Raw genomic sequence first — 15137 nt, forward strand, 5'->3', positions numbered from 1 at the left:
CAATTATTTAATGACTCCCTACCATTTACTCTTGCTAATTTTACTATCCATTAGAACTTAGAACTTGTCTCACTGTCCATAAAATTAAGTGGCTACGACTAAGTAGGCAGAGGTATGTTTAGATAAGTAGGTAAATTGTGAAAACCAATTTAGCGACATTCCTGTTTTGATCGTATTATTTAATTTTCTTATCACTTAAAGAAACTCGCTTTTACATCACAAATATTTCTCGGAAACTGATATTTAAAGAATATAATTAGGTACTTGAACCCAAACAAACAAATCTGTAACCAACAATGTTAGGTAGGTATTAAGAAATTTGCATGAGGGCCAAACCTTCGATTAAATTTGCACCTTATTGTCTTACTGTTAAGGGTATAATTGATTCAGGAAACTCTTATCGTATGAGGTCAGCTATCAAGAGAGGTCGACCGGCAAGCCAGCTCGCCAGTGCGTCGTGAGATCACTTCTTAACCTCGACGAGCGAATCGTGCCCGTCCAAATTTGCTATTCGATAAAATATAGGCTCAGTCTGCATATTAAGTTTGGACACAACACAAGTGCCACGCTACAACAATGAAGGCCGGAATATTTGCCTTGCTGTTGGTCGTCTGTTACGTGCAATGTAAGTGCCCATTTTGTATCATCACTCGTATCCTACCTATCCAAAACGCATGACTAGAACGCATCTTTAAAATATCTATCTGCTTGAAAAACAAGCGTTTGCTTATATTTAGGTTATATATATGTTTGACAGGCTGTCGAAGAAAATTTGTAAATATTTTACATACATAGTACTTAAATCTAACCTCAATGATTATCGTTAATTTCCTATTAATATACCTAAGCTTAATAAATATATATATGAGTGCATATTTATGTTTATGTGCTGTTTTGAATGAACTTAATGTTATTTTTAGCTCATATTGAGATCAACTCTCTCGTATATTTTTCACCGTTTGTTTACGGTTTGAGGTAATAATTAGAAATACACGCTGTATAAGTAGTAGATAGTAGTAGAATTTGATATATTATTGTATATAGGGTAATTATAATCATACAAACATTAGCACATACGCATAATTACATAGGTACAGGTCTTTATCTTTTCAAAAACTAAACTAAGTTACCAAACTTTTTTTTAAATTACAGGTAAAAAGACGTATGCCCCCCTGCCCAAACATGCCAACGTAGACTTTATTAATATGGAGGGAGGTGGGATCAAGCCAGCGCCGCGGCCGGGCGGCGTGGCGACCCCTGCATCTAAACCTCAGCCAGTACCCGCGGTTCAACCCGCCTCAACTCCAGTACCTAAACCAGCCCAAGCTCAACCAGCACCGACTACAGGAAAACCAGCACCAGTCGTCACCACCAAACCAGCGCAACCCGCCGTCACGCCCGCTCAACCGAAAACAACAAATCAAATCAAACCAGCCCCCATTAACCCGTCGCCAGTGGCCAACCCCATCACGACTCCTGGACCCGGCAGTGTCAAGGATTTGGTCAACTTCTACAATAGTCAAGGCAAAGGCAGCCCCATCCGTCCCTACAGTTACAGCCAGTCTGTTAAACAGGGATAACTGTGATAAGATTTATATGCAGAACGATCGAAATATAGCATTTTTTAGAGTACTAACTTATTTTTTTATATTTCTTGACACCACTTTCCTTTTCGACTTAATTACATAATATTTGAGTGAATGGCAAAAAATATGTACATTGTTAAGCACCTGTAATTAGTTTAAGGTTAATTGATTCCATTGTGTTACGACTGTTAAGCCATTTCTATTTAAGTTAGATGAATGAAAGTGTGTTAGCGTATGATATATGTAGACTTATATGTGTACGAATTAAGTACAATAAATACAATACAATTTACATAGTTAATTTTCGTAACACAAATGAATCAATTAAGACTAATCACAGCTCCTTAACTGCGCTTAATTACGTAAAATTATTTAGCAATTCACTCATTTATTAGGCGGTTAAATACCTATGCTTATGTACGTAGAAAAGTAATTATGTAATATAAGCCTTGTTGTACACCTGTAAACTTAGCATAATTATGTACGAAGCGTACCTACGCAAATTAAGTAAAATACCTCTATTTTACGTATACTATGTTACAGGCCAATGGAATATTACATACAATATGCAAGATTTTTAGATTTTGTATCCATCTAAACTCTAGTTGAAGACCTAAGGTAGTATTGCAGTTTTCGTACTGCAAAAAATGTACATATATGTATACATTTTAAGTATTTTGACTATTTAAGATATTTATTTTAAGTATTAGCAACATCTACTATCCCAAACTATAAATAAGCTGAAACAAGACTTCAGTAATAGATAAAAAGTAAAATTGTTATGGAAATAAAAACAAAGGAGAACGACTACGATACGAGTAGATGCGAAATGATTTTTTTTAAGTTTGGTCAATCGCGATGTATATTGCGACACACATCGTAATTTGTTTTTCATTCGTGTTTTGTTTTTAGACCCCATCTCCACCTGTCCTAGCATGGCGTAATTTATGGATAATCCCTAATGTGAAACTTCTCTTCTGCAATTATTATGAGATCTGCGATCAAATGGTTACATCTAGGCAAAGGCATTTGATATTTGTTTGCTTATATAAATTGAATAGGATCAGCGTACGCCACAGTTAAGCAACAAAATGGGTGTTTTATACTAATGATTAATGAAACTACATTTATAAAATGATTTAACTCAGATGAGGTTGTATGTAACTATATACTACGGAACCTAGTTAAAATTTATTAATTATTATGTTACTTAAGCAGTGTTGGCATCAATCTGAACTAAATCAATCCGGATTGATCAATCGAATTGACGCGTCAATCCGAATTGATCAATCCGGATTGATCAATTCGAATTGAATCAATTCTGATTGACGCGGCAATCCGATTGAATCAATTTGAATTAACGCATCAATCCTCAATTCGGATTAAATCAATTCTCAATCTAGATTAACCATAGTCCCTAAGATTACTTTTCAAAGGTGTAAGTTTTTGGGACTTACTTACTGGACTTAAATTCGATATCTGAGGTTCCCAGAGGTTCGAAAACATGTTCCTGATGTCAGTATTGACTGATGTCCCTTTTTGGGACATTTTTCGAAATTGGCCGATTAAGTTCATATTCGTAATCGATGTCGACCATAGGTCCCTAAAAGTTTTTGGGACTTACTTACTGGACTTAAATTCGATATCTGAGGTTCCCAGAGGTTCGAAAACATGTTCCTGATGTCAGTATTGACTGACGACCTATAATTTTATTATTACAGGACCGGGAGTACTTATTTTATTTATTTTATATATTATTTATTTAATGTATCTTATTTATTTTATTTACTTGATTTACTTGATTTTTTTTATTCTTTTTATTTTTATTCTTTTTATTTTTATTCTTTTTATTTTTATTTATTTTATTTTTATTTATTATTTTATTTATTTTATTTATTTTATTTATTTTATTTATTTTATTTATTTTATTTATTTTATTTATTTTATTTATTTTATTTATTTTATTTATTTTATTTATTTTATTTATTTTATTTATTTTATTTATTTTATTTATTTTATTTATTTTATTTATTTTATTTATTTTATTTATTTTATTTATTTTATTTATTTTATTTATTTTATTTATTTTATTTATTTTATTTATTTTATTTATTTTATTTATTTTATTTATTTTATTTATTTTATTTATTTTATTTATTTTATTTATTTTATTTATTTTATTTATTTTATTTATTTTATTTATTTTATTTATTTTATTTATTTTATTTATTTTATTTATTTTATTTATTTTATTTATTTTATTTATTTTATTTATTTTATTTATTTTATTTATTTTATTTATTTTATTTATTTTATTTATTTTATTTATTTTATTTATTTTATTTATTTTATTTATTTTATTTATTTTATTTATTTTATTTATTTTATTTATTGTATTTAATTACTTTTATTTACATTATTTATTTCTTTTACTTTATTTCTTTTATTTATAATATAATAAGATTTATAATAAGAACACACCACACAGGTAGATATAAAGATAAACAGAGGAACGGCAAAAAAACTTGTTTATGCTGGAGGCTTCATAGATCGCTCATGCCAACCTCGGTTATTCAATAACAACTTGAATTTAAGTGTGCATAAAGATTACAATCGTTTGAACTGGTCAAAAACTTTATAATGAGGTAACTGAATAGACTGGGTTTTTATTTCGGTTACCGGTAACAGAGGTTAACCGTATCTGATACGGTTACCGAATCAAAGTGTTACCTTATCAGACGGTTACCGTTATGGTAGGTGTTTTTACAACCGCTTCTAAAATAACCCTATGAAAAACCCCGGTTAAGGTAACCGGTTCCTGTCCCTGGTAGAATCTAAATATTGCCGTTGAAACCATGTTTTGCACCTTAGATATCGATTTTGAATGCAAGCAGTCACTTTCAAAAAATGTCACTAAAATGTCCTGAAACAGGACACCTTTCAATATTGCAGTCGAAAAGATGTTTAGAAACCTCTGGCTACCTCAGATATCGATTTTAAACGCAATCGGGTAATTTCTAGAAATGTCCCAATAAAGGGCATCTCTCAATATTTCCCTCGGAAACAAGTTTCGAAACCTTTGGGCACCTCAGATATCGATTTTGAACGCTATCGGTTAATTTCAAGGAAAATCCCGAAAATGTTCCAAAAAGGACATCCTTCATAATGCCGTCAGAAACATGTTTCGGAACCTTTGGTAAACTCGGACACCGCTTCGGAACGCATTTGGTCAGTTTCAAAAAATGGCCTAAATAAAAAGGACATTAGGTGTACATACAAAGTAATCGTCAATCCGAATTGACGATTGAGGATTGAGGATTGACCGGTCAATTCGAATTAACGATTAGTAATCGTCAATCTTCAATCAGTAGATTTAGAATTAGTTTCGTCAATCGTCAATCGTCAATTCGAATTGATCGGTCAATCCTCAATCGTCAATCGTCAATTCGAATTGATATTTTGCCAACACTGTACTTAAGTTTGTTATTAACAGAGAAAACGGCGACACTTTTGAACTTTTCACATCAGACGGATATATCTAGAACCTACCTATAACAATGGCCTTAAAATGTATTCAGCCAGTGAAAGTACGTATAGTTCACAAGTTCACGAAGTAAGACAGCATGGCCAATGGACTCGGTACTCGTCCTTTACAATTTAACTAAATATCTTAGTTGACATTCAGTCGGTCAGTCCTTGCAAATTCACTTAGATTTCAATGGCGAAAACGGGCCTTTTACAAATTTGATATATGCCACCGCTTAAAGTCCATTCTTATTGTCATGTCGTGTTTCTTTCTGGCCTATAGACCGTGGTCTATAGTCGCAATTTTTTTACCTATACAAATAGCTTACCCAAGAATATGCGACTCTTTTGGTTTTCTTTCCAAACCTGGTAGTTCTCACGCAATTAATTCTGATTCAGGACTTCGGAGCATTTAAGGAAAACGTCATTTCTGTGGGCAATACAATAAAAATTAACGACTTTGGTACATAGGTACCCCGTTTTTCTTATTTGAGTCTCAAGTACTAAGAAAATGTATCCCGCCTGTAAAGCCCGCCCAGTGCAGCCATCGTTGTGTAACATATTATTGCATTGCTATACCAATAGTATAAATTTAAATAATCTAAAAAATTATCTGAAGAGCTTTCTTCCATTCCAATATCTATGTTATTGTTAAAACGTGAACTATTTACTTATATTTTCACAAACTAGTACGTAAACGAGCACGTTGAGGGCTGCGCAAAATGTGCCACTTTCACTCTCAGCTGAATCATACGGGCCATTACTGCAGGACCCCTAACGGTTACGTGCGTGGTCTGGGACATTGTGCAACAACTTGTCCGCATTTTAACAATAACAATGACTCATCGAGGCTACGATATAATTAGCAACACTTCAGTACCTATCCGAAATAATCTACCGCCAGTCTAATATTAGAAAGCTTCTGCAATAATTTCTCAGATTTAATAGAAGCGTAGAATCATTGCGTTAACTGAGCGCATGCTTTTATATAACGTAATTTTTAATAGCCTAAACTTTCTTAACAAGTCGCACGTGTAAATGGAATATAACTTTATATTTATGTGCGACTGTGCGTTTGTAATGTTATGCTTGTAATTTAGGAGATCTACTTATCTAAAAAAATAAATATAACAATGTATTTGAAGAAGCTAGTTACATGGCTTCCCAAGCTTGCGTGAGCGCTTGGAAACAATGACGGCCACTCCGAAGTGACATCTCATCTGCACACAATGAAATCATTTTGTGGCTTGATACACACTCATACTTCTAAGCGAAAGTAGCATTACATATGGCAGATATGTGAAAATGCAATTTCATTCAATTCAATTAGTGATTTAAGAGAGAAATATGTAACATACTAAGTTTTGAGCAATTAAATGATTATAAATTCCGCTACTATGTAGGTTTATAACATGCAAGGCGTAAGACCGGATCTAAAGAGGAAGCGTCAAGAAGAGCTCAAATTGTTGCTCATTTAAAAACAACTTTAATTTTTTAATATTTATAATAAGAGTAAGTTTACATGAGTAATAAGAGATGTTACATCACCGCTGCGGGTGTCGCAGGGGTTCTCCCAACATCCGCCCCACTCTCGCTTTCCTTAAGTTCTTTCGTGAGTCCGTGTTATGAAATGCACCGACGTCACCTCACCCAGATCCGCCCTCATTCTTTGCGCGTGCGTCCGATGACGTTATTGAATAATACAGCGGCGCCTGACCCATTCATACTCTTCATTTGGCGCATTGCATAAGCATCTACGAATAATCTAGGCTCGCTAACATTCGAGTAATCACTACAGTTCGTTTTTTTAGCATTAGAAAGAACTTGAAAGAAGGTAAGCGATCTTGACATGTCTTTTAATTGAAAAACGCTTTTTAAAAATCAGTAACTATTATTTATGAAAGCAAAAAAATATAAATGATCGTATTAGATTCATAATTGTTACATATTTGCCGCAACTTATTTTTAAATGTGCTTTTCAATTAAAAGACACATCAATATTGTTTACCTTATTTCTAATGCAAAAAAACCGGGCAAGTGCGAGTCGGACTCGCGCACGAAGGGTTCCGTACCATAATGCAAAAAATAACAAAAAAAAAGCAAAAAAAAAAACGGTCACCCATCCAAGTACTGACCACTCCCGACGTTGCTTAACTTTGGTAAAAAATCACGTTTGTTGTATGGGAGCCCCATTTAAATATTTATTTTATTCTGTTTTTAGTATTTGTTGTTATAGCGGCAACAGAAATACATCATCTGTGAAAATTTCAACTGTCTAGCTATCACGGTTCGTGAGATACAGCCTGGTGATAGACGGACGGACGGACAGCGAAGTCTTAGTAATAGGGTCCCGTTTTACCCTTTGGGAACGGAACCCTAAAAAACGAACTATAGTAAGTTTCATAGAACGGATATTTATTTCAGTCCGAATATGAACTCATCTGTCATAAGTTATTTACTGTTTCACAGAACAAATGGGAAGTAGTAGAATGGGAACAACTCGTAATGTAAGCAACGAGAGTAGGTATGTATTTAAAAGTCATGCTCACGAACTCTCTAGAAATAACAAAAGTAGAGATGAAAGTGACAAACATAATTTGCATAGTCTATAAATAAATTGGTGGTTTGAGAGATGTTCTGTAACCGTACGGTGGCATGAGCATGTTTAGGTATCGATTAGTTTAGAATTTGCATTTTAAATATGGCGTCATAACTTTTACTCTGTACTGCAATAGTCTCTAACCGTATTTATACTACTTTGCTTAAGTATGTGGTCGTTCTATTCATTTGTCATAAATTTGCAACACTAACGATAAGACCCAGAATAATCCTCTTATGCAAATGACGACAGATCTGAGGTAAGTGACTAAGCAGATCCGAATTTGTGCCTTGTTCCGTTTTATGAAAGTTGTGACACGGTATTGTTATGCAAACCGGACCTGCCGTTGTTGGAGCGCTGACGCTATTACTCTAACGCCCGCAGACACGCATTTAGGTACGCTAGAACAGGGTGCGATCTGTGACGCTATTCACAAACTATACGTAGAAATAAGATGTTATATTCGAAACGCTGGTAAAGTCGAGCTCTATGTATATGTGAAAGAGAGTACTTCAAAATAACTTGCAGGATAGTTACTTACCTCATTATTTGTATTTTGAAGCTTAACCGACTGGCGGATTGGCACCGGTTGGATTACATAATGAATATAGGTATATTATACAAATAGAGGTGTTACAAATCTAGAGGTAAAAATATTCTAACAACAAATTGGACATACTGGCTTTGGGGTTTTACTGGTTCTAGGTATGTAAGTAACATATACCTGCAACGCGGCGTAGCGTCCGGCGTCCGGTAGCGGTCCGTTTTATGAATCGCCAGTTGCAAGCAAACTTGGTCCCCTGCTATTGTTTAAACAGGTTCATTACTTTCATTAGAGAAACTGTTTCTTTAAATAATATAATACATATATCTAACTATCCATGAGCTGAAAGTTTTGTTAAGAAATAGCATTAGTACCTAGGTATTATTTATATTTTATTTATTGTACAAAAGGCGACCTAAATGCCATGAGGTATTTTCTATTAATCAACTTTAGGGCAAAACTACGAAGCAACCCTTCCAGTGTATATTAAGACACGTAGGTATTTAGTATTTTATTTGATGCAATACATATAATTTTCGTACGGTAAGCACTTTAGTGAAGGTCGATCTTAAACTAATAGGGTTAAATAGCCCTAAACGCTAGGAAACGAATTATAATCGTGTATGGACCTATGTAAAATTTAATTAATGCTTATTTGTTTATAATAAATCGTAATGAAGATGAGGTTACATCACATGTTCATGCTAAAGCTCAGGGCTTCTAGAAAGTTCTTTTTAATTAAATTTGTTAATTACTGCTAGGGCTGCGCGCAGGCGTAGCCGTGACATTGTTATGTAGCGCGAGCGCCGACGGCGTTACAGTTATACTATATCAGTATTTTAACTTCAAATGGCTTCATCCTTACATACGAAAATTACCTTCTCACTTGTCATTGCGAGAGGTTCAATGCTAACATTTCTTTTTGTAATATTTCACAGAGAATTCGTATCGAAAGGCCATTTAATGCGAGAGTGTGATGCATTATCAATTCTGCCCCTTTGCGTTGCAGATGTACGACTTCGTCCTCGTAGAATGGGGCCTAAACTTGCCTCCTCCATTATTGACGACCGGTCTGCCCTAGTGGGTAGTGACCCTGTCCATGAAGCCGATGGTCCCGGGTTCGAATCCTGGTAAGGTCATTTATTTGTATGATGATACAGATATATTATTTTGTTCCAGAGGCATGGTTGTTTGTTTTCTATGTATGTATTTAAGTATTTATATATTATATATATCGTTGTCTGAGTACCCATACCTAACACAAGCTTTCTTCAGCTTACCGTGGGGCTTAATCAATTTGTGTAAAAATGTCCTATAATATTTATTTATTTAGTGTCATTGAGTCAAAGTACTGGTTTATTCTCTTCGTTTTAATTGCGCGCGCGCACAAATATGAAATTGGCGGAGAGAGTGAAATTGAATAAATTGCCCATTGTGAGGTGCACGAATTTGGTAAGTATTACTTTCTTTCCCCAACATGTGCGGGTGAATGATCTGATATAATACGAGATTAGTGCGTACGCCACGTAACAATGCCTTTTATTTCACTCAGGCACCTGCTTAATGTCTAGACTTACGTAACTTAATACTTTAACATAAAGTACTTTAAGTTTAATTACCTATCTTAAGATTTTCAGTGTTGGTAAATATAATATCGACGCTTAAGAATCAATACTGTCTAAGAAACAAATAATTTAAAATTTAGACAATTATGGCATCCTATTCGTTATTTTTCTCTGCACCTAACTGCATTAAAAGGTAAAAAACGTCAAAAATGTTAGTTAGACTGTATTGATTCTTAAGCGTCGATATGTATATTATACATAGCTTACCTAATGGTAACTCGGGCACTTAGATATACATATGCAATAATACTGCGAATAATACGAGTATGTTCCAAAATATCTCTGAAAGTTAAGGATTAATAATTAATTAGGTACCTATGCTGGTATTTAATCCTAATGCTGAACGCTAAAAGTAGCTTGGTAGTAACCTATTATTAATACCCAGTTCCGGCCGTCGCGGGTTCAAATCCCTGTAAGATATTTTAGAGGTAAGCTTAAACATGTATTAGAGTTAGACCAAGAAAAGCTTGCAGCGATTTTGATAGCCCACGCAGTGCAAGTGTAATTTTAAACGTGAAATTTCTATGAAATTATGACTTATAAATAATATTTGCACTGCGTGGGCTATCAAAATCGCTGCAGACTTTTTTTGGTCTAACTCCACAGTCCAGACGTTTCATACATAATTTCTTATCTAAGTAGGTAAAGACATGAGTAGAAAATCGAACATATGATTTTGAAACTAAAGACATTTAGAAAAATAAATCTATAATAAATCTATATATATAAATGCAAGTGTCCTGACTGACTGACTGACTGACTGACTGATTCATCAACGCAGAGCCGAAACTACAAAAGCCAGAAAGTTGAAATTTGCACACCAGATTGCATTTATAATGTGTACAAGAGATAAGAAGCGATTTTGAGAAATTCAACCCCTAAGGGGGTTAAAAAGGGGATGAAAGTTTGTATGGGGTTAAAGTTTTCTTTTAAGCTAGGAATTTGAAACTTCGTAAAAAGATATATTATTAAAATACAAGAAAACTAATTTCAGCGTTTTTGAAAATTCATCCCCTAGGGTGGCGAAAAAGGGGTTGAAAGTTTGTATGGAAATCAAAAAAAATTTTGAGTGGTTGAGTTGAATCTTTGTATTTAGAGATATTATTAGAAGACGAGAAAAGTAATTTCAGGGTTTTGTAAAATTCATCCCCTAACAGGGTTAAAAAGGGGTTGAAATTTTTAATCCATTATAAATGCTTTGAAACTTCTTAGAAAGGCATAATAGCCCATTACAAAAAAAGCGATTGCAACGTTTTTGGAAATTCAACCCCTAAGGGGGTTAAAAAGGGGATGAAAGTTCGTCTTCGGGTGCAAATTTTATTTTAAGCTAGGAACTTGAAACTTTGTAAAAAAGTATCAAATTCAAATACAAGAAAACTAATTTCAGCGTTTTTGAAAATTCATCCCCTATGGTGGTGAAAACGGGGTTGAAAGTTTGTATGGATATCATACATTTTTTCGAGCGCGGGATTTGAATCTTTGTATTTGAGGATATTATTAAAAGACAGGAAAAGTAATTTCAGCGTTTTGTAAAATTCATCCCCTAACAGGGTTAAAAATGGGATGAAAGTTTGTACGGGGTTAAAGTTTTCTTTTGAGCTAGGAATTTGAAACTTCGTTAAAAGATATATTATTAAAATACAAGAAAACTAATTTCAGCGTTTCTGAAAATTCATCCCCTAGGGTGGTGAAAAAGGGGTTGAAAGTTTGTATGGATATGAAATTTTTTTTCTATTGCGGGACTTAAATCTTTGTATTTGGGGATATTATTAGGAGACAATAAAAAAAATTTCAGCGTTTTGTAAAATTCATCCCCTAACAGGGTTAAAAATGGGATGAAAGTTTGTATGGGGTTAAAGTTTTCTTTTGAGCTAGGAATTTGAAACTTCGTTAAAAGATATATTATTAAAATACAAGAAAACTAATTTCAGCGTTTTTGAAAATTCATCTCCTAAGGTGGTGAAAAAGGGGTTGAAAGTTTGTATGGATATCAAACATTTTTTCGAGTGTAGGACTTGAATCTTTGTATTTAGGGATATTATTGGAAGACAGGAAAAGTAATTTCAGCGTTTTGTAAAATTCATCCCCTAACAGGGTTAAAAAGGGGTTGAAAGTTTTAATCCATTACAAATGGTTTTGAAACTTCTTAGAAAGGCATAATAGCCGATTATAAAAAAAGTGATTGCAACGTTTTTGGAATTTCAACCCTTAAGGGGGTTAAAAAGGGGATGAAAATTCGTCTGCGGGTGCTAATTTTATTTTAAGCAAGGAACTTGAAACTTTGTAAAAACGTTTTAAATTAAAATACAAGAAAACTAATTTCAGCGTTTTTGAAAATTCATCCCTATGGTGGTGAAAACGGGGTTGAAAGTTTGTATGGATATCATACATTTTTTCGAGCGCGGGATATGAATCTTTGTATAAGGGCATAGGTACCTATTTTGAGAACACAAGAAAAGTAATTTCAGCAACCAACATCAAAATCCACTTGACTTAAAACTTCATACAACTTGCTAAAAAAGAAAAGTACTTAATTTCAACATTGCTTGGATATGAAAATTATTGGTACTAAAGATGTAAAATGTTGAAGATAAGATTCCACGCGGACGAAGTCGCGGGCAACAGCTAGTATAAATATAAAAGTTTGTAAATCTCCACAAAAACAGGAATTGTTGAAATGATACCCCTAAGAGGATGAAAATGAGGTTGAACCTTCTTAATAACTTCTACTTTGAGGTCGCGGGTGGATACTAATCAGGGGCCAAATTCGACATGCGCAACTGTCAGATTTCGCATCCACGTCAAATCAACAGATGATTTTATTCCATACTGAGTGTTGATTCCATCAACGGTGGATAATATCATTTGGTACAACCAAAACTCAACTCTAAACTAAGGGTGGTTCGGTTTGGTTTGCTTGTCACCCTAACTGTGGATTGTTAATGTCAAATTTTGACATTGTACGTATTCGAGAACTTATGATTTTTCCATAGACCTAGGATTCGCTTGCGCTTGACAGACAGCTGAAGTGTGCGAAAGGGAAGCCATCACGTATATGAACATCCCATGAGTGCGAAAGAGTCAGACTACCAATGAGAAAACGTAACCACTTTTGAGTTTGACGACGGCCGCGGACGGCCAAGAGCGTATCACGGTAATTTTCAAATTGAAAAATATACACGGATTAGGACGAAAAGTATTAAATAAAGTAATTCAGTGAAGATGGTGTCTTGTAGTGTGCCGGATTGCAGTGTCACAGGGCCAAATAATCCAAGCAATTACTCATTTCAGAGGATTTATGATATTCCGAACGAAATTTTCATAACGATATTGTGTCAAATTAACAGCGTAAAAAGTGTAAGAAGCCGGTTTATACAGTTCATTATAAGTTTTTCTTCCGTTCCGTGCTAATATTTTATCATATTAGTCAATAATTTAGGATATTTTGTGTAAAAACATAAACTGTTCGTTTACGCTAGGGCTTGACAAAATGTTCATATGACAGTATCGATAACTTGTCGGTATATTAATAGCTATGTAATTATTTCTTCACAAGACATCATTAAGATATTAGTTTTTATAACCGATTTCAAATAATAACGATTGTTATACCTTTTTGAAGGTGTTCATGTTTAGCGTGTCATGATAACTTCACTTTGCAACACAGTAAGAGTTACATTAAGATAAGTCTGTAACGATTTTGATGGCAAACGCAGTGCAATTGTTATTTGTACGTCATAATGTCGTAGAATTTTAATGTTTAAAATAACACATTTGAAAAAGTAGTCGATAAAGCAATCAAACATCGACAGATTAGTAATATGTTGTAACATGACATCACTATTTTTGATCTCACATAGACAATTTACGCACACACTTGCATTTCATTTTTGGTCACACTTTTGAAGATTGAGAGTTGTTCTTTGTCATATAATTCTTTGGATTTTTCCCACATCGACGGGAGATCAACACGATACGTCAAACGTCGCTTGTCGAATAGGGGTCCAGATCAAGAAGAATTGTTTTCAGACGCGCTGTTTAATAAAATGGCGTTATTAACTACAGCTCGTGATATCGCTATCGCGTGTCTCTATCAGTCAACTGTTATTATTTCAGTTCGTTTTATTAAGTCATTACTCATTACTTACACAGACAGATGATGCGGTAAATAACGAGCTCGCATTAACACGTTTTGAATAGGGCCACAGCTGAGTTGATCACTTTAGACGCGCGCAAAATGGGAATGTAATAAAGCACAACGTATCAGTAGGTATCACCATTGCGATACAGCGAGGAAATGCCGCCAGCATCCTTGGTACAATGCCTCAAGGGCCTATTTTAGATTTAAGCTAGTTATTAATTTCTTTAAGTAATATCACTGTTTAACCTCTAGCCGCCCATAGGTACGTCAAACCTTGCCAACCAAAAAGAAATGTTATTTTGTCAACAGAAAGTTCAAATTAGAATGGAATAGGAGACCTTTTTATAGGTCTCTGGGTGGCTAGAGGATATATCTTGTTTGTAAGTAAAAGTATTTTCTAAACTAGAAGCACTTACTACTGTAGCAACATTATAGGAAAATGCCTTTGGAAGCATTGCAGTAGCTTAAGTGTGAAGTACATATATTTGCAATTTTCAATAGTATCCCTTTTGAAATCAAAAGCCTATCAAAATAAGGTACCTACCCAATTCTACTTAGTTACTCTGAGTACATATACTTTAAGTACAACGCCCAAATTACACGTGAAATTGTCATACCCATAATAAAGCTTGTCACTTTTGCAGACAATAGTTACCAGCTTATATGTATACAAGTATTATGATTTTATCACATAAGGTTATAGAAAAAAAGTGTATTATTATGCGGAGAAGGGTTCAAATAGTAGATTTTTATCAGCATTAATAAGTAAGCCAGAAGCCAGCACTCGTTGAAGTCTTTTATAGGAAGCATAAGAGTATTAGGCTTAGTTTACGAGATACCTACTATGATACGTCAATTAGATCTAGAAACGAAATGGATTATGTCAGTGTCAAATTGGTATCCCATTGTTATTTTGTTTTGTTTATTTTATGAATCGCTCACTTATTGGGGTACAGCTTTTAACTTATTGATCAATGGTTTAAAATATGAATGCACCTCCTGAGACAACTTGCATGTGGCATTCCATGGTAAAATTTACCTTGATCCCGATATTTATATTATAGTAGAAAAATACTATTTTTTTATCATTAATTACGAAAAACATCATCCTCCTCCT

General features: G+C 34.0%; 1 protein-coding gene across 1 annotated transcript; it reads left to right on the top strand.

Annotated features, from left to right (window-relative positions):
- Positions 1-439: 439 nt before the first annotated feature.
- LOC134680543 (uncharacterized) lies at positions 440-1627 on the top strand. Its single transcript, XM_063539658.1, has 2 exons — positions 440-625; positions 1153-1627. The coding sequence occupies exons 1-2, from the start codon at positions 577-579 to the stop codon at positions 1578-1580; spliced, it is 477 nt and encodes a 158-aa protein (XP_063395728.1). The 5' UTR covers positions 440-576; the 3' UTR covers positions 1581-1627.
- Positions 1628-15137: the final 13510 nt, after the last annotated feature.

The sequence above is a fragment of the Cydia fagiglandana genome, chromosome 3 (genome assembly GCF_963556715.1).
Source record: "Cydia fagiglandana chromosome 3, ilCydFagi1.1, whole genome shotgun sequence".
Classification (NCBI taxonomy): domain Eukaryota; kingdom Metazoa; phylum Arthropoda; class Insecta; order Lepidoptera; family Tortricidae; genus Cydia; species Cydia fagiglandana.

Bases quoted from the DNA above. Each gene is read 5' to 3' on its own strand.
- LOC134680543 (XM_063539658.1), top strand. From the start codon at position 577: ATGAAGGCCGGAATATTTGCCTTGCTGTTGGTCGTCTGTTACGTGCAA. The intron at 626-1,152 runs GTAAGTGCCCAT...TTTAAATTACAG, and splicing joins GGTCGTCTGTTACGTGCAAT to GTAAAAAGACGTATGCCCCC.